The 20,545-nt window shown below is 42.5% G+C and overlaps 1 protein-coding gene across 2 annotated transcripts in view; it reads left to right on the forward strand.

Moving 5' to 3' along the window:
* Positions 1-20,545, forward strand: part of POLR3B (RNA polymerase III subunit B) — a 152,790-nt gene that overhangs the window by 98,512 nt on the left and 33,733 nt on the right. For both annotated transcript variants that reach the window (XM_072655818.1, XM_072655819.1), the window contains 5 exons: positions 639-766; positions 8,606-8,815; positions 11,867-12,025; positions 13,364-13,481; positions 15,074-15,216. In XM_072655818.1, the coding sequence (XP_072511919.1) occupies positions 639-766; positions 8,606-8,815; positions 11,867-12,025; positions 13,364-13,481; positions 15,074-15,216 (758 nt within the window). The remainder of the gene's footprint in view (positions 1-638; positions 767-8,605; positions 8,816-11,866; positions 12,026-13,363; positions 13,482-15,073; positions 15,217-20,545) is intronic.

Raw genomic sequence — 20,545 nt, forward strand, 5'->3', positions numbered from 1 at the left:
AGGGGCTAGGGGAGGACCCTGCTTCCTTCTCATCTAGGTGAAAAAGCTTTCTCACTGACTTTTGAAGCTGTCTTTGGCATTTGTTGGTTGAGGAATCTGGGAATCACAACTGCTGCCTGTGATTCTGCTCCTGAGGCCTGCTCAGGTCCTGTTTCTGCCAGTGTTGCATGGCCAAGGCTGGGCTGGGCTCTGTGGGCTGTGTTCTGCTCCATGCCCCGTGCGATAAGACTTTTCTTGTTGGCCTTCCAGGCCACCTTGGGCTGGAAATCTCTTTCACTCTGTCATTTTGTGGCTTTTGCTGCTCTAGAATTTGTTTAGAGTCATTTTTTACAGGTATTTTATGGGCTGTGGGGGAAGAGCAAGACTATGTGCATCTTTCTACTCTGCCATTTTGGCTCCACCACCCCCCCCCCCCCAATCAAATTTTTAATAAAACTCAACATATTTTCTCATTAGATTTTATCTTCTGTCATTCATGTTATATTTATTTGCAAATGTTACTGTATATGTTCTTTTCTATAATATTTGCCTGTATTTGCTATGGTATTTAACTGAATAGAAGAAAAGAATGGTATTTTCTTGCCTAAGTACTCTTATTTATTTGTTCATTTATTTATTTAACTATTTTTTATTTTTAGGGATACCACTCACTTGGAGATTGAACCCTTCACACTTCTTGGTGTCTGTGCTGGGCTTATCCCATACCCTCACCATAACCAGTCCCCCAGGAACACTTACCAGTGTGCTATGGGGAAACAAGCCATGGGTAAGCTTTTCCTTCTTGCACTTTGGAGTGGCACTAAAATAATTTCAAATATTTTTAAAAATCCTTGTCATTTTTTCTCATTTCACTAGTAATTTCATTTCTATACCAGAAAAATCTGCAATCTCTTGCAATCTGAAGAGCTACCAATAGAGTTAAGCGTTGGGGACTCCACTGGTATACCTAAAGGCATAAACAAGAGAAAAAGAATGAAGGAAAAAGAGAGTAGAAAAGGAATGAAACTATCTTTAAAATGCCGACTGGGTGCCAGTTCTTTACAAATATCTCATTTGTTCCTCGCAAAAACCCTGGGAGATGGAGGGGAGGTGCTATTATGATCCCTGTTTTATAGTTGAGGAAACTGAGGCAAACAGAAGTTAAGTGACTTGCCCAGTCACCAGGCCAGTAAGTGTCTGAGGCTAGACTTGAACTCAGATCTTCCTGACTCCAGGCCCCCATGTTCTGTCCACCACCTTGCTTCCCAAAGAGGAAGGGAAGAATAAAGAAATAAGAAAATAGAATGGTGGAGGTGAACATGGTAGGTAGTAAGGCCTGGCCCACATTGAATACCTGATAAATGTTTGTTGATTGATTTGTAGTTGGTGCCTCAGGCCCAGGTGAGTCATTAAGTGACACTTAGCATCCACCTCATTTATTCATTTTGGCTGTAGTTAGTGAGCTTCCTAGTTCTTTTTTAACCTCAGGAACAGTGAGACACTGAGATTATTATAAAAGTAGATTATTTACTTTTGAAAAGGAAATGAGACTTATTTGAGTTGTCTTCCCATTTTCTCATGTTTAACACATATGCACCCTGTTCCTGCTGCCACTTGGATGTTTGAACTGAACAAGATCTGGCCTGGGGAAGAGGGAGGTGGATTATTTTTTAATTCTGTAATTCATCAAGGCCCATGGTGGAGGGGAATAATTACAAGGCTTGGTGTGAGAAGACCTGGGTTCAAATCCTGGTTGTGCTGTTCAGTATCCCTGTGACCTTGGGTAAATCTTATCCTGTCTGGACTACAGTTTCTTCATCTAAGGACTAGATGACACCTGGGGCTCTCCCACGCAGCTCTGAATCTGTGATCCTCTAATCCATGAAGGACCATCACCGCCAACAAAGTCCTTCCAAAAAACAAAACAAAAAAGCCCAGTCTTGGCTCAGACTCAGACCCTCAAAGTTGGCCTTCCCTGTTAAGTTTCTGCTGTGTGGTGCCACGGTCTTAAGTCACTGACATTCTGGTAAACAGCCCATGTGGCTTTTGTATTTCTGTTGCTTCTCCCATCCCCCACCTCCATTCTGCTCTGATGTCTCTTCTGAGTGCAGAGGTGAAGCCTGCCTTTTTTTCTCCTGACTCTGGGTTATTGAAGGCTCTGCCGGTGGAGCACAAGGGTTTTCATCCTCTTGGGCAGCAAAAGCTTCGAATTTGGACCCAGCCATGGACTTTGCATCTTTCAGCCAAGTACCAGCTAGGCTCAGTTTAAAAAAAAAAAGCTCACTCCCAGAAAGCTGGCCATCATCAGGTGGTGGAAGTTTTGCCGATAGCCCCTGAAGATGATTAGGCATGGAGAGAATGTCCACAGTGATATTGAAATCACAGATCTTCTTAAGAAGTTGATGGGGAATCCTTTAGAAAGAAAACTGAAAATGGTTAAGGGAAGGTAGAGGCATCCCTTTTAGGGAACAACTAGGAGATTCAGTTCTCCATTATTTTTTAGAATTGTAAACTGAGTGTTGCTTGTATAATGGAGGAGTTCCAGATCCATCCTGGATTTTCTTCTGTTCAGTATCCCCATTTACCTGCCTTCTGTCATTTACCTGAATGATGTAATGCCTTGTCAATTCACAGTCACTCCCAAAGGAAAAAGCTCAATAGCAGCTCATCAATTTGTCTTTCCCATTCATCCTTCAGCAGCAATGAGGCTGGTTTCCCATTTTGTGTTTCTGACTTGCTAACAAGTTGAAATATACAGTAGTGAGCCCTACATGTCATGAAAGGCCTATCTCTTCTATTGGGTTAACCAAACCATTTTGTTCTGGGATGTGAATTCTGCCCGGAACAATACACCTTTTGTGCGAGACCTCCTGCAGAATTAAGGAGGGAGGAATCACCTCATCACTGATTCTGCTCTTTCAGATGTGTGAGAAAATGTCACCAAAGGGGTGGGGCAAGGGGAAAGACATCCTCTACCTTGTGGTTCCTTAAAAACAAAATTTAAAGAAGATACTTGAAGTAAAAACACAACACTTGTATTCTTACAGTTGTCTCCCTGTAGCCCAAATCTTTGTTTTGTGACTGAGTAGTATGTGGATGCTGGGCTAGTTACCGCACACAGCTAAGCAGGATCACTGTGTACAGAAAGCCAGTTCAGTGTCTGTGGAGTTCTTTTGTAGTTTGCTGTGTGAAGGGTTTTTTTCTGGTTTTGTTTTGAGTGTCATTTGCAATTCATTGTCTGTGTTTTCTGAGGTTGGTGTATTCAGCTGCATTGACCCTGGGTCCTGCACATTTAGCTCCTTGGATACACTCTTCTGACGTTACTGCTGACGCTGGGAAGACAAAAGCCACTGAATATCTTTAGCAGTAAAAAAAGAAAAGCTTTTGTTTCTATTTGTTGTTACTGAACACCTGACTCTAAAGAAAATCCCTGAGATAAAACTACATTTTATAAGTTGGCGCATGACATGGCTGTATTTCACTCTGGACACAGAAATAGCTGCAAAAAGACTGAAGCCAGTCTGTATTAAAAATTGAAAAGATAAGGGAGAGCTGGGGGACAGAGGGAAGCAACCCAGGAGGCAGCCCAGGGGCTGGCCTCTCGAGGCCTGTCCTCCCTTTGAAGCTTAAACGAAGGTGCTTATTTCTGTGGATGGCTAGTGTAGAAAACTTGCATTCTATCCCATTTAACAATTGAATAATAACTGAAAAACAGATTAAATATCTTAGCTGATTTGTTTGGTTTATTTTGGATCATGGGGGTCATTTTTTGGGACAAGAAGACCTCATTTGCTGCCATTCTAATTATGTTTTCTGTAATGTGGCAAATGCAACTCTTTAACCCAGTTTCACTGAATGTTAATTACACAGTGTTTCTGGGGAGAAATCACCTTCCACTGCTTAGTACCAGTCCTGTCTGACAGCTTATAGAAATCCGACTCTCTCGATTTCAGAGAGAGTCCAACCTTGACCATCACTGGTGACAAACAGTAATTTAGAGCAGCAACATTGATAGGGAGGTGGGTGAAGAAAGAGGCCATGGCCAAGGCTCCTTCCCTCACTTTTTAACATCACGTTCATAGACTTTCCACCCTCTTCCCTTTCCCTACCAGTGAATCGTCTCTTTTGCCAAAGATTTAAAAAGAGAGTGGGGAAGAAGCAGTTCAGCAAACCACTGACTGCATCTCAGGGTATTGATAGGACAGGGTGTGCCAAAAGCATTAGTGCAATCTGCTATTAAAACTTAAGTCTTAATAAAGTCTTAAGTTTTAAGAGCTTAAAATTGCACTAATGACCTTTGAGACACCCTCTATATATATTCCCCACCCCACCAGTGGTCTGTTTCTGCAGTGAAGAGAGAAGGCATATATATTTTCAGGACCAAGATTGGTCATTAGGATTCAACGATCAGTGGTAGTGGTGATTTTTCTGTATCCGTTGTTTCCCTTGATCTGGATCAGTTCATGTAAACTTTCCCGTGCTTCTCCGAATTCTTCCAGTCCCTTGTTTTACTTGACACAGTAACATCCTGCTACGTTAATGTCCCATAATTGGTTTTGTCATTGATGGAAATCTGCTTTTGTTTCTAATTTGCTACACATGTGGGAAGAAAGCAGCTCTGGATTGTGTTGGTGTCAAAGTACCTTCTTTTTTGCAATGAAGTGAGTGAATGAAAGCTGGATTTTTTTTTTAAAACAGTATTAAGTGCGCATTTATGTAGCACCTACTGTGTGCCAGGTACCTTGCTAAATGCTTTGTAAGTATGGTCTATTTCATTGGATCTTCCCATCAACCTTATGAAGTAGGTAGCATTATTACCCCTTTTTACAGTTGAGGAAACTGTGGCAAGCAGAGATTTGTGACTTTTTTCCACCTGATTTCCTTCCCGAACAGTGAGTTATCATTTGAGCAGTGGGTGCCAACCTTGCTTAGCTTTCACTCACTCTGTTGTTGTGTTACAAGGATAACTTCTTCCTCAAAGAACGTGATGAGAAGAATGAGTCAGGTAAACATGAGCAAATGGGTGTCCTCTCCAGATGGAGCTACAGAAGTAGTGCTGGGCAGGGAGGCCAGGCTCACGTCTCCTACCCTGTCTACTTTAGTAATTATTTAAAGGGATCATGCTGCGCCATCAGCTGTAATGATGAATATGCATCACTTCTCCTTGTCTCACAGACTGATTGCTAGGGCCTTTTTTCCCCCAGATGTGGCCCAAGCTTGGTTTCCTCATGAATTCTATGCCTAAAGCAAGTACTAGGGGGTGAGAGACAGAGACATGGAGACGGAGAGAGAGGGAGAGGAAGAAAGGGGACAGATAGCAAGAGGGAGGGAAGGAAGACAGAGGGAGAGAGAGGAACAGACAGAGCAAGGTGGGGAGAGAGAAAGGAGGGATGGAGGAGAGAGACAGAGAGACAGAGACAGAGAGAGAGAGAGAGAATTGCTCTCTGATTATCACTTCATCTCATTTTTCTCTGTGTGAATTTGCCAGACCACCTCAGCCTCCTCCTCTTCTCCCTCCTACCTTGATGTACCCTCTGCTTCTGAAAGGAGTTCTTAATTCTCCTAATGGATCCCATGTGCATTGATGGTAACAAGCTTCCCCCTCAGACTTCCCATAATATGCTGATGCCCTTGTCCTGTCATATCACCTTTTCTTGCTGTTTGTGCTGTGACTTGAGGTCCCCTCCTTAAGCAGGGGCCTGCTCTCGATCCTTCATCTTTCCTAGCATGCAGCACAGTGCTTCACACAGTAGGCACTTCCTCCATGCTTCTTGTACACACTAGATCACACATGCATACTAGAATGCTACTAGACTTGGAATCTGGAAGACTCTGATCTTGGCTGTTTGTATGATCTTGGGCAAGTCAGCAACCTCTTGTGCTTCTGACAGTCTTCTAAGATTTATTTGCGCTGGTTGTGATCTATATTTACATACAGTTTTAACCGCCTTCTCATGTAGACATCATTTTTATCTTCATTATATAGATGAGGAAACTGAGACTAATTTGAACTCTGCTGCTCCAAATTCCTTGTCCAGTGCTGCATCCACTGAACCATGCTGGGCATTCCCTGCTAGAAGCTCCCTACACTGGTGTCCTTTGCATGCCACATGTAAAGTGAATATACTGAAACTTTTGTAAATAACCAGGAGAGGAGGGAGGAGAATGTGGGCTCAGCTTCCACATTCCAAGAGCTCCAGGGATGGTGTGCTCAGATCATGTCTAAATCATCACTATGAAGTCATCCTCATATCGGTGCTGCATTCCAGTGTTGAATTCTTAGATGATAAATGTTTGGGAATAACTTGCCATTGACATAGAGACTTTGCCTTTTATGATTTTTAACATTTACAAAATTGTAGGGAAGCATTTTTTTGCAAATTAAATAATGACTAAGAGAGTCTTGGGAGGGGGTGGTGTAGAACATGGTGTTTAAAGCGACCATCGAAGTCCATTCCTTTATTACCCAGTCCTGTTGAAGCAGAGTTGATGGGATGCAGACATTACATTAATAAGTACTTTTTAACTTTCAATAAATGTTTAATCCTATTTTTAAAAAACTACCCAAGTTACTAAAAGACTTGAATGGGAGAATGACCGTGAGATCATAAACACAGAACACATCTTCATTCTTTTTAGTGTTTGGTTTGGTCAGTGGTCCCTTGTAATGACTGAGAACTGTGATCGCACCAGGCGAGGTAGTACAATTTATGGCAGGGTCCGGTCGCTGGGGCCGTGGTTTCTCTGCTTGGCCATTTGTGTTTCCCTGTCACTTAGTGATGCCTTCTGGGACTTCAGAAGACATTTTTGGCAGCCTGGTGGGACATTGCCTCAATCCTTGTCTCAAGCTGGGGAAAGGCTCACAATTGGAGGTGAAATCTGCCCATAAATTTTCAGTGATCCCACGTAAAAGGACACACTTATTGTGAGTGAACTTTTACCACAGGCCTCACAGCAGTAATTCTGTTACTGCACAATGAAGGTTTCAGTGCCACACTAGATCACCCCCTTTGTGATGCCATATCAACATACATTAATTGGTGATTTATAGAGCAACCTCCGTAAGCCTCAGGTGGCTCTTGGTTTTCAGACCAGCCTTGGAGATTTAGCCAGAGTTGCTGGAATAAATCCATGTGGTTGGGCAGAGTACCTTGGAATTCCTGACAACCTTCAAAGATCTGATGGTGTTTTTACGGTGAAAATCCTTTGTTCTTCTCTCTATGATTGTTTTCTTCCAGAATCAGAACTAACATTAACAACAAAACTAATTCCTGTGTGTTAAGAGCTTAGAGATTCTGCATGTCGAGGTAGGAGGTTATGATATGAAACTTCAGTGTCTCTTGCCAGTTTACAAATACTATTTTGCGGAAATAAAATTAAATTTAATGGAGGATCCCTGCATCTGTGCTGGATCACTTTAGGATGGAAGAACATTAATGAGGTTCTAGTTCGTACACGTACTAGTCATTATTTCTTGTCTGATTTTTATCCCACCTGCCTTCTCTTCTTGGCCTTTTGAAACAAAAAATTTTATGGGGGGAGGTCAGATAAGTGACATGGGAGGACTAGAATATACTTCAGATCCTAATCTAGAACCATCTGGTTCAGATTTGGGATTCCTCTGAGTTACAGGGAATATTTATTGTATGTCTAGGCTAGAATTCAGGCTCCTTTCTTTCAATTCCTTGGGCTAAAAATAAAGTACTTTTACCTGGTAAGGCAAATAATCCTACTGAGAGGAGAAAAGAAGTGGCTGCAGAGAAGCGGTTCATTGGCCAATGGCCCTGCTCTCACTCTGCCTGGGACCTCTCCAGGCACCAGTCGGAAGGCCTGAGAGCTGAGGTGGGACTCCAGCAGTGCCATGACTGGGAGAAGCTCAGGAAAGGACACAGTGGACTGTGCTCCACAGTGGAGCTTTTTGTTGTCCAGCACCAAGTGCTGAAATGGAAGACGATTTCAACACTTGTTTCTTCTTTTCTTTCTGTGTTTTTCCTTCTGTTTCCCCATTATTTTTTTTGCCCTCTACTGATCATATCATTTCCATGTTGTTGTTCTTTCAAAAAGGTCATTGTACGTATGTATGTATATATATGTATGTCTATATGTATATATGTGTGTATATGTACATATATATGTATATGTGTGTGTATATATGTATATGTTTTTCCCAAATCTCAAATTCCCCCAGATATTTTACTGTACAGTTCCAGTGAATTAAAGATTAATTTGGGTTTCTTGGCTTTCAAATGTTGTTGAACAAAATGTGCAAAAATGTATTATTAGCTTTATAGACTGTATTTTAACATTTATATTTGTGAAAGTTTTCTGATCTTTGCAGTGACCTCTTTCAGATGCCTCTCCTCCCATCCCCCTAGGCTTAAAGTAATCTTTTCCTTTCCTGAATTCACCCTTATACCACTTTTTACCTGTCTTGAGGGCAAGGATGAAATCTTACTCATCCCTGTAGAGACTATTACACCTAGCACAGACTTCTGCTTACAGTCGACCCTGAATAAATATTTGTGGAGTGAATAAATGAAATGCATTTTTAATCATCTCTGTTTTTGACCAGTTATTTCAAATACTAAAATAAGTGTTTTTTTTCCTTCCCCCATTACCAATAAAGGTACTATTGGATATAATCAACGGAACAGAATTGATACTCTCATGTACCTACTGGCCTATCCACAAAAGCCAATGGTGAAAACAAAAACCATTGAACTGATAGAATTTGAGAAGCTCCCCGCTGGGCAGAATGCCACGGTTGCCGTGATGAGCTACAGTGGCTACGATATTGAAGATGCATTAGTCCTCAACAAGGCCTCCCTGGACAGAGGTAAGAAGCAAGCGTGCCAGTGGAGGCCAGTAGATTCTTAGAACATGTCTCCACACGCATGCACACACAGCCTAAGCGTGTCTAGACTCGATTTATCCAAGACTGCATGGCGGAGTGGGTAGGACGCTGGACTGGATGAGGAGCCAGAAGGGCCAGCTTTCAGGCACAGTGCCATCACTTCTGGGCAGGGGGACCTGCCTCAGCATGGCCATCTCTGAATCTGTAAGATGGGGCTGCCTCCTGCTTCAGAGCACCCTTGGATAATTGAGATCATGGAGGTGAAAATGCTCTCTGCAGAATGTGGCAGTCCAGGCTAGGGAGAAGGCTTCAGTCAATCTGTAGTTGTTGAGTATAGCAGTTGTTTGAAATTCCTGGCTGACTTCTGTTACCCAAACACAAGCCTGTTTAGGATTAAGGTTTTCTGTTGACATTAGATACAACAGATTTCTAGCCTAGTGGCAGAACCCTTACTCTTTTACACCAACAGTAACTTGGATGTTAACATATCATAAGAGCAGTCTCAGGTCAGTCTCAGGCACTTTGCTGTTATTGGTCTTAAAATCAGTCTGGTTTGTTATGACTGTAAATCTGCTGACTGAGGCAGTGGTGATTTGGGACCTAAAAGGTCATGTGTTTGCATGAGACTTTGGGCGTTGTTGGGTATATCATCCCAGGAATGCACAGTAAACTTTGTTCAGCGAGGTGATGAACAGCAGTAAGGATAGTCATAATAAGGAATTCTTTTCTCTAAATTTGTGGGGAGCTGACCGTGAACCACCTGAGATGAAAACTGATCTCTTTATTCCTGGTCTCTCCGCACCATCCGCCTTCCTTGGCATTGCCCGCTGGGCTTTCCCCACTCTCCTGCTAGTTGCTAGGCAGCAGTAACAGTACTGCTAGACATGTGTCTTTGGCATTAATGTCGGCTGCACTTAATTTATGCTTCTTTTTCTCCCCAAACGACAACAACCATGCTTTAAAACTAGATGTTTTCCTTTCTGATTAACTGGTAACGTTTATGTGGAAACCTGAAGACTTTGTGATGTCTGTCAGAAACTGTGCAGTGCCTTTAATGACTTAGGATTGCTGCCCCTGACTTTATGGCAACCACTTGTGAATAAAATGATAATTTACACTGAGAAGAGAATCCTACCTTGACAAAATTCTGTTACACTGGTATCCATTTCTGTTAATTACATTACAAGCCATTTGTAGATCCTGTAATGCTCTCCCAAGGAGCTGGAGCTCCTCTCTAGGCCCAGTACTGCCAGGGCAATATTGTCCTGGGGTTTACAGTGGAGGACAGTGAAAAATGAGATGATGTGAGGCCCTGAAATGTTCTTCTTTGTGTTACTAGCTGCTTCAGATTTGCTTAATCTGCTGGTTTGGGGACTATTTAGATACTTGCTTTCATTTTTATTTAGCCTGTCTTACCCAGATTCCCAGGTTTTCCAGAGAAGTTGGACTTTAGGTAAGTATATTGAGAACTGACATTTATTTCACCAGTTATAAAGCTCATTTCTAATGTTGAAATATTTTTTTATTTAAATTTCTTCTGACATGTTAGTATATCTTGGAAAGAGATTTTTCCAGTAAACAGATTATAGAGGTCAAAGGACCATTCATTTCATTTTAGTCTCCAGTATATATTATGCTTCACACAAAGTGGGTACTCAATAAATGTTTATTGAAATAAATTTAATTACAGAGTATATCAAGTTAAAAGTAAATTTGGCAAAGAAATAAACAGCAGCCCAGATTTGAAGCTCTGGAATCTTGTGTCTTGAGGAGCAGCGTTTTGGGTGAAAATGTACTTGATGAATCCAGTTGGAGCCAATGGTCACATCTTCTCCCTCCCCAGATATTTCAAGTACGCCTTGTGTTTCTCCCAGTTAGTCTCCGAACAGTCAGTTCATCTCATTTTCTGGTCGTCTGTTAACTAAAACTTATTAACTCTTAAAGTAGCATTCTTTCTCCATTCTCATCAGTGTGAAGGGGAAAAGTGGGTCTGCATAAGCCCGAGACCCGCCGTACGTTGTTACGTGGTCTGTGGGCCAGCCTGCTGGGGATGGGCCTTTCCCTACAGGCCTCCCTGGTCTGGCCAACAGACCCTGAGCTGGAAACCTCCCCAGACTGGTGGAGCCTCCCAGGACTTGCACCCCTCAGGTAGCACCTGTAAGGCCTTGGTGTGGCTGCCCCATATCATAGTAAAGGAGCTTGTGTTGGCAGTTTCATGAAAGATGTCATTGAGGCTGTGGAAGCCTAGAAAGGGGCACGTCACAAATGGGCGGCCAAAGGGCTGACTACCCTGATAATGTTAACAGATACAAGTCAAAGCTTCTTGAGGTGGTGGGGTTTATTGATGGATGTAGCATGAGATGAGAGGTCATGGAAGGAGGATCTTTGTAGGTGGGGTCGTCAAGCTAGTGAAATGCTGAAGTATTGCACCTCTGCCTCCTCGTCATGAGGGCCTTGTCATAGCAAGACTGGGGCTGGAATGAAGGAGTGGAGGGGCGAAGCATTTATGAGGTGTGAAGTGCTATGATGAGCATTGGGGAAGCAAGCAGGAAAACAAGACAGTCCCTGCCCCAAAGAGCTCACATTCTAGGAGGGAACTAATTTCATCTCCCCAAAAAGGACTCCTAGAGTCTTTGAGAGGGTAGGAGTAGGAGGGTGGAGTTTCCTTTGCCTCATCTGGATCAAAGTCCTATCCTGTAATGAACATGCATCTTCCAAGGGAGGGTGACAGGGCTGGGCTGTGCTCAGAGGCCACATCATATGGTGGGAAGAGCCCTAGACTCAGGACAGGGGACTTGTGTCTCGACCTCTGACTGGTGAGGAGGCGTGTGAACTGAACCAGCATGGAGGTCATTTCCAGGTTGGAAATTCTGTCGTTGGATCTGATTAAACTCCAGGGTCACTTTTTATCCTGTCTTCCCAGTTGCTTCCCACAGGCCAGGTGGTTACCCACTGCCATTGCATTATAAACCAGGCTTTCCTGTGAGGGTGGTGCGAAGGGTGGTTCTCATACCTGACTGGGTTTCATTTTAGGCTTTGGACGATGCCTTGTGTACAAGAATGCCAAGTGCACGTTGAAACGATATACCAACCAAACTTTCGATAAGGTGATGGGACCGATGCTGGATGCAGCAACAAGGAAGCCGATCTGGCGGCATGAAATTTTGGATGCAGATGGCATTTGTTCTCCAGGTAAGAGCCGCTTTGGAAATGCTTTTTCTCATGTGTGCTGATGGGACACTTGTCCCATACTGGTATACACAGGGTTGCACAGTACAGGTCAGAGGCAAGACTATGCTAGGCTGCCTTTCTACCACCTCTTTGATCTAAGGCAGATTGCTTAACTTCTCATGTCCCCATGGAGAAGCCCTGGCACTATGAAAGTCCAAGCTCCTGTTCTCCTCAGCCCTGGCACTTTTCCAGTGAAAAAGGACAAGGTCATATCCTGTCTGCTGCTTAATTTTAATTGAGGATTCATGCTGTGGGTGGAGAGGAGCAGGGAGGTTAAAGGTTTGGGAAGTGAACTTCTCTGTGAAGAGGTGTGTTGGAATGGACAGTGGTATTAGGATTTATAATGTGACATAAGTTGACTGCATCAGATTCTAACGGCACGTGACTGTTTTGTGATTTGAAAGTTGGATTGGAAGGTCCCTTCCCGCTCTCCAGTCTAGGGCTGTGGCAGATCCATCATGATGTGATGACCAGCCTTAGTATGACAGTGACTAGCAGCCCAGACTTGAACCTGGAACCCTGCAAAGAGGAGGAGGGTCCTCTGCAGGCCCTGGTCCTGGGAAGTGGGACTGCAGAGAGTGCCACCGGAAACATGTGTGACTGGTAAATGATCCCTGCACAAAGAAAGAGCACAAGCGTTTTCTTGGTCTGAAAATAAAACTGGGACGTGCTGCTAGCAGAAAACCTTTTATTTTGCTGATATGCTCCAAGTTGCCTTACTGGATTGCTGTTATTTGAAGAAATAGCATCATTCTTATCATTCACCATCAGGTTTGGAACATTCACTGAAGGCTGCTTTGTCTTCCTTTACTGAACGGCTGCTGTTGCCCAGTCAGTTTTAGTCATGTTTGACTCTTCATTGACCGCATCTGGGGTTTTCTTGGCAAAGATGCTGGAGTGTTTTGCCATTTCCTTCTCCAGATGAGGAAACTGAGGCAATAAGAGTGAAGTGACTTGCCCAGGGTCACACAGCTAGGAAGTGTCTGAGGCCAGATTTGAACTCAGGAAGATGCATCTTCCTGGCTTCAGCGCTATATGCACTGCACCACTAAATGACAATACTGTTTAATATAGCCTTGAATCCTTGCCTGAGAGTTGCTGCTGTGGGTGTGAGATCCTGTACTCTTATCCTAATTCATTGTTAGAACAGTAGAGTGAGAAGCACAGCCCCTTGGGTCAGACCCACTTGTGGAGTCTCCTTCCTTACATTAACTAGTCTGACCAGAACTTCCTGTTTCACTGACCTCTGCATTTTCAAGAAGGTGGGATGCAAGCTTAATATTATTCTGGTTTTCTTAGGTGAGAAAGTTGAAAACAAGCAAGTGCTTGTGAACAAGTCAATGCCAACAGTCACCCAGATTCCCCTGGAGGGGAGCAGCGTGCCTCAGCAGCCTCAGTATAAAGATGTCCCAATAACGTAAGTGTCTGTGTGCCACCATCTTGGCAAGAGGGCAGAGAAAGGAAGAGTTGTAGGGGTCAGGCTTTGGGGGCAAAGGGAAAACAGAAGCAGTTGCTCTTGGGTTGTGGTGATAATCCTCATGGGATGACTTGGTGGTGGGATTCTGAGCCCCCCAGTGCTCACTGTGCACAGATCAGTGCTGAAGAGAGAGGTAAAGACGTGGTGTGTGTATTGTCCCTGCATGCGCATGCGTGCGTGCACACGCACACACACACATACACACCTGTCTGATACAAAATAGTGCATGCTGAGTCCATAGCAGAGGCACAGTCCCAGTGCCATATGAGGTCCCAGGGAGAAGAAAGGCTATTGGAGTGAGCAGGCTTTTAGTGGTCTGAGAGAGAAGTGTGTGTGCGTGTGTGTGGTGTATGTGTGTCTGTGTGTGTGTGGTGTATGTGTGGTGTGTCTGTAAGTCTGTGTGTGTGTCTCTGTGCATCTCTGTGTGTGTGTGTGTGTGTGGTGTGTATGTGTCTGTGTCTCTGTGTGTGTGTGTGTTTGTGTGTGTCTGTGTCTGTGTGTGTCTCTGTGTGTGTGCGTGTGTTGTCTCGGGGTGGGGAGTGGGGAGAGAAGCACACTGGACCCTGCACGTGCACCACCAGTTCTCTTTACAAAGTACTTCAGCAGAGGTAAGGAAAGACAGGAGGGATGGAGCACGTGGAAATGTAACTTCTGTTCTTCTGGAAAAACGAAACTAGAATTACATGCCGGCTTTTGTACTACTTTGCTCTACTCTTTGGGAAGTTATATTTTATGGAGGAATTAGTTGGTAGTTGAGGCTGTCATTCTTAGGCTAGCAAAATAAAGCTTATCAATAAAAATTTGTAGAAAGTAAAATTAACTTGCAGGGTTTAAGTATATATCATATGTCTGTGTGTGTGGATACACACACACACACACACACACACACACACACACACACACACACACACACACACACACACACACAGTACCTAGCACATAGTAGGTACTTAATGGAGGGTTGATTACTGCCCTTGGGACATAGTGTTTGTAAATGCGTTATCTAAAGAAATAATCACGTGCTAATGCTCAGCTTCTGTATTTCCTTTTTGTGGCTTTCAGTGAGTTATTTCTATGTCAGGGGAGGCATTTGGAGATGACAGCACATGTCTCTGTGCCTCAGTTAAAATAAAGACAGTCCTTCAGACTGCACAGAAGGCATCATGAAGCGTTCTGTAACCTGTGCGGACGCTCTGTTTTTTAAAAGCCAGAATTCCACGTTCCCTTTGGCTTCAAAGACACTCTAACAGCAAACTGCTGCTCTTAGGTGGATGAGAGCACCCCAAAGGGATCGGATAGGTTCCCAGAAGAGTCATTGGGGGAAAAAATGAAGTCTGGTTCAAAACGTCTTTGGGAGAGACAGGGTAGCCTAAGAGGAAAAGAATGCTGTGTGTCTTGGGGAGACTGGGTCTGTCGGGATTGTAAGAGTCATCATGGCCTGAACTTGCTGGGGAAGGGAAGCAGCCAGTGGGCTCTGTTTGGTGCTCTGGAAGTTAGTGTGCGAAAACATTTTATTTCTCTCTTTTCCTTAGTTACAAAGGTGCAACAGATTCCTACATCGAAAAAGTAATGATATCCTCAAATGCAGAGGATGCTTTTCTCATCAAAATGCTGTTAAGACAGACGAGACGTCCGGAAATTGGAGACAAATTCAGTAGTCGCCATGGACAGAAAGGTAAACTGCATTCTTTAAAAAACTTACAAAATGAACTTGTTGAAATAGATTTCTGCCTTCCTGGTGAGTACTTTTATATCTGTCCTCTTTAAAATGATTTTTTTAGTCATTCGTTTTGTTATTGAAAAGATGTGTTCTCACATTAATCTTTTTCTAAGACACTGAATGGTGTGACTGTTGCATATTCCGGAATTGCTTTCAAACCCAAGACTGACCCAGCTGATGGTCAGTAAATCATGTCATGTGTATATTCCTGGCCTTTTGTTTCATTACCTGTTAAGGGAATGTTTCTGTATATTCTGGTAACCAAGAATGATCCTCATCCTTTTAGAACCTGACCTATTTCCCACCCCTCCGTCCCCCTCCCCCACCCCGACTACCTTGAACAAATAACTAAAGTTCTCAAAATCGTATTTCGGTTTTCTGACCTGAGTTTCCTCTTTTCTCCCACGTCCGTAGTTCAGACTGCTCTCCCTGACTCATAGGTAGATGTTCCTATTTACACCTCAGAGCATCATCATTGTCCTTTGTCTCTCCTAGGGATACCTTCTAGGCCCAAGGATTATAACCTAAACCACCCTGATTGCCTAAAGCCCCCAAACTGCGTTTTAGGAAATGGCAATTGGCTCCCAAAGGAGTAAACAGAATAGACAGAAAAACAGCAGAAACCACAAATTCCTCAAACCAGACCCTAACAGCATTAGTTAGTGGAGCATATTAAATGAAGGAGCATCTGTCTGGCTTTGCACAGTTAGGATAAGGTCAGGAACAAGCCATGACTTAGGCAGTTGTGTTCTGCTGATTGAATAAGTTTCATTGATAACAATAATGACCTTTACATTGGGGGGCCAGAGTTGCACAGCACTTTATATCCATTATATAGGTAATATTATACCCATTTACAGGTGAAGAAATGAGATTCTTCTAGAGGTAAAGGGATTTGTCCAGTTCTGGTCAGTCAGTCCGTGTTTACTGTGTTCCAAACACTACCTAAGTGCTGATGATGCAAAGAAAATCAGAAGCCCTGTTCCTGCCCTCACAGAGCTCCCATTCTAATGGGGAGAACAGTATCTCACTAGCTAGGTACCGACAAGAGGCAGACGGCAGGTGGAAGGTCTCTGAGGGTCACATAGCTAGTCAGTGACTAAGGCAGGATCGGGACGTGGGTCCTTCTTGACTCCAAAGCCAGCCTTCTTCCTATGCTCCACCCTGACCCAGACATAGCTCAAACTACAGCTCTGGAGGGAAAGGCCAGCATGTCTTGGGGTCCTAGCCGTGGCTCAGCTGGGCTGAGGAAAGGGATGAAGGCTCATTGACAGAGGCCTTCCCTGCCTTCCCCATCTTGCAAAGAATCTAAAGAAAGAGAATCTCACAGACAGATTTTGTTTTAGGGGGAGGGTAACTGGTACATCTCTGTGGAACCAAATGAAAGACATTCTCTTGGGCTTTGATGACCTTTCAATTGTACTAAGGAGTTTGTCTTTCTAGTTTTCCTTTTCCAGATGGCTTTTAATCCAAGGGTAAAAATCCTCTGATTAATCGGGATTCCCTTGTTAGTCTTCCATGACAACTTCATCAGATTTATTGGAAGGGGGTAAAAAGGCAGGTAGCCGAGCTTTTGTGAAATGGCAGGTGGGGGCACATGGGGACTTCACTTTAGACATACTCTTCTCCTAATTACATGTAAAGCTTGACTGTGTTATAGAGACCTAGTCTTAGCCAGCCTCACCTCGCCTCGCCTCTCAATCTAGTTTGATACGTAGGTTTTGTGTATAAACTAAAATAGCTAAAAATTCAAAAATATATGTTTTTAAAAAATTATTATGCAGTTGATTGCTGCAGTAAAATATTCAGAAAGTGAAAGCTTATTGCTTTACTTAATTAACTAAATTATAATCCCATTTATGGTAGGAGCCTTGTCATATTTTTTTGTGTCTACTCACAATGACTTGTAGGTCAACAAGCATTTATTAAGCACCTACTATGTGCCAGTCTTGTGTAGACTTGTACATAGTGCTATATGAACATTCATTGAAAATGAAATGAATTTAAGTGCTCCTTTTTGGCGGCTTTTCAATTAAATGCATATAGCATGTTATATTAACATATAATAGTCTTCTTTGTGATATCAAGAAAACTAGATGATAAGCTTATTAGGGGTACGGACCTTTTATTTCTTTGTTTCCATCCACAGCAGATTGTTCTTCTAATGAATTATCTCTCTAATATTCAGAATTCCCCAAATCAAGTCAACAAACATTTGTTAAGTATTCACTGCTTGCCAGGCACTGTGCTAAAACCTGGGGTTACAGAGACTGGGGTAGGTGGGAGGGGGAAGGAGGAAGCCCAGTATCTGCTCCAAGAAAGCTTAGATTAAATTATTGCAGATGAAATAATGTGAGTGCTTTTTGGAAAGGGCTCTGATTTTTCTGGTACAGTAGACTGGAAAAGTGGTGGTACCACTCTTAGATGTGTGGCAGTTGGGAAGGGGAGAAAAATGATGAGTTGTGTTAATGGACATGTTGTTTAAAATAATAGTGAAATATCTGTAGGTATTTGGGAAGGATATGTTTTATAATTTTATAATAAGAATGTATGTTTTATAATGATCAACAAGAACATAATCTTGGTAGAAAACAGTGATTAAAATCAAGTGTTCCTGGTAAGTGATTGGAACTAAATTCTCCAATTAGTGATTTAAATAATAATTTAAATCAGTGGTCTCCAGACTTTTTGGATTATACTTTCCCATCTAGAAATTTTTGAGCATGATACGTTCCCAATCTATATATTTACTCATTCTTAAATTATTATTATGTGTATTATAAAACCTATACAAAATGAAAATTTTAAAAGGATGAAATAAATTTGATCCCAAAGTCATGGGAAACATTGGAGTTGACTGAGTAGTTGACTGGTCAGAAATTTACCGTATTAGCAACTTCAGCTGTTTCCATGGTCTAAGACAGCAAGAATCCAAAAGGAAAAAACCAAACTCCAAAACCCATAAACTGGTGCTTGCTTAGCCTGAGCTCACGCAGCACCCCTTCCATACTATAAGGCTGCACTAGCAGACCCAAGGATACAACTGAACCTTACATCAAAACTCTTCCCTACACCCTGATTCTTCTCCCCCCTACTTCCCCTTTCCAGTGCTATAGAGCCCTGGCTCTAGGCTCTGGAACTTCTGTTAGGCCTCAGCAACTGTTTTTGGCTATAGTCCTTCTGTAGCAAAAGGCTATTGGGGGCCAAAACCTGGAAGCACCCATCGCAGTGCCAGGGGAAGCATCCTCTACTAGTGCCATGATAAGCAGGCTGTGGACTGTTCATGACTGGCCAGAGAGCTAAAAAACAGAGGGAGTGGGACGGGTCACCAGGATAGTACATTGTACATGTAATAGACTGTGCAGAACTCTACCAAGCCTGAGGGGAAAGTACAGCATCTAGCTGGGGCCAGTTCTCACCATCCAAAAGTCATTTGAGGCAGAAATCTAGACTGGTTGAACTGTGAATTGCCCAATGTGGGAGGAAGCTGAGACCTGTTGAAATCTCAAGGAAAACACAATCAAAGTGGAAGGAGTCAGAAATGCATCATAAGGAAAATAAGGGCAGGGGAGGGGGAAGGCTAAAAGTACCTAAGATTCTAGGACAAGAAATATCAGAGACTTTTAACATAAATAGATAATAGTAAAAACAGTAGCACCAGGAAGAAATATGATCTGTTGAATGAAGAATACAGAGAAAAGAGAGAGACTGGAGGATTGTAGGAGTCATGAATTGAGAATGCAGGTCCAAAATAAACAGAAAGAGAAGATGGGTAATGAAGAGAATGAAAAAAAATCCTTTTAAAAAGGAAGACAAAAAAATGGGGGGAAAAGCCCACCAACTAATGAGCTTCAGCTAGCTGAAGAGGAAATCTACCTCACTGAGAAAAAAGAAGAGGAGGAGAAATATATAAGCAGAAGAGAGGGACCAATAAACAAAGCCCCAAGGGAAAAAGATGACAAATGAGAGGAAGGGCTTCAGGGAGGAGAAGACAATGAGAACAGGGCCACTTCTTAAAAAAAGTTTAAAGTAACTGAAGGAACTGGTTTTATAGCAGAAGAAAGGGGAAAATCATAAACTTTTAAAAGTCCCCAATTTTAGAGATAGAAAAAATACAAAACTCATTCTAAATGCGAATGGATTAAACAATCCAATAAATGAAAAAGAGTAAACATTGGATTAAAAAATTAAATTTTCTACAAGAAATACACTCTTTTAAAAAAATGCACAAAATAAAACAGAATAGAAAAAATTTACTATGCATAAAATAGATTTTTATAAAAGGTATTGCCATCATGCCATCTGATAGATGAAGCAAAAACATTCAAAAAATAAAAAGATAAAAACAAAAAAACTACATATTATGCTGAAAGAAACCTTAGGCAACAAATCAATATCAATAGTGAACTTCTATCTTCCAAATGCCTTTGCATCCAAATTGATAAAGGAAACATTGTCTGAGTGTCAAGAAGACATAGACAGTAATACAATGGTGACAGGAGACTTCGGTATCCTTATGTTGGTTTTGGCAAGCCTTACAGAAAGATGAAAGGGAAAATATGGAACTCAGATTTCTGGTGAAACTAGAGTTAAAAGACTTGATATCTTCTAAATGGGACAGTGGAAGAATGTACATATTACTCTATCACATGGAACTTTTACAAAAATTGACGATGGAGTGCGGTACGGGGATATTGCAAAGCAAGACGACGATGATAAAATGACGGTGATGAAACAGCGCACCTAAGTTTCTGGGATGTGGCTGCAGCAGGCCTTGGGGGGATCCTATCCATACGTCATACGCTAACAAAACAGAAAAGATAGAAGATTAGTGAACTGAACACGCATTTTAGAAATCAGAAAACCAACAAGCACACAGAAAAGAGGGAGGACAGCTCCGAGGTAAGTATCATGACAGCCCAGAGAGGACAGAGTATGCAAGCCCGAGGAAAGGGTGACCAAATGTCGTGGGCTACAAACCAGAAAGAACAGTGAGGACTGAGGAAAGATCATCAGCTGTGGCAATGAAGAGACCGCTGATAACTTTGAGGAGTCATGGATGATGAGATTGAGAGCCTGGGAGCCTGAAATAGTAGTAGTGATGATAACATTTATTTAGTGCCTTGTCTGATTTGGTTTTCACAATAATTGGAGGAGGTACTGTTATTATCCTCATTTTACAGATAAGGACACTAAGGCAAAGAGAGGTTGAGTGACTTACCTAGGGTCACATACCTAGTAAGTATATGAGGCTGAATTAGAATTCAGATCTTTGAAATTCCAA

Source organism: Notamacropus eugenii, chromosome 3 (assembly GCF_028372415.1).
Source record: "Notamacropus eugenii isolate mMacEug1 chromosome 3, mMacEug1.pri_v2, whole genome shotgun sequence".
In the NCBI taxonomy this organism is placed as follows: domain Eukaryota; kingdom Metazoa; phylum Chordata; class Mammalia; order Diprotodontia; family Macropodidae; genus Notamacropus; species Notamacropus eugenii.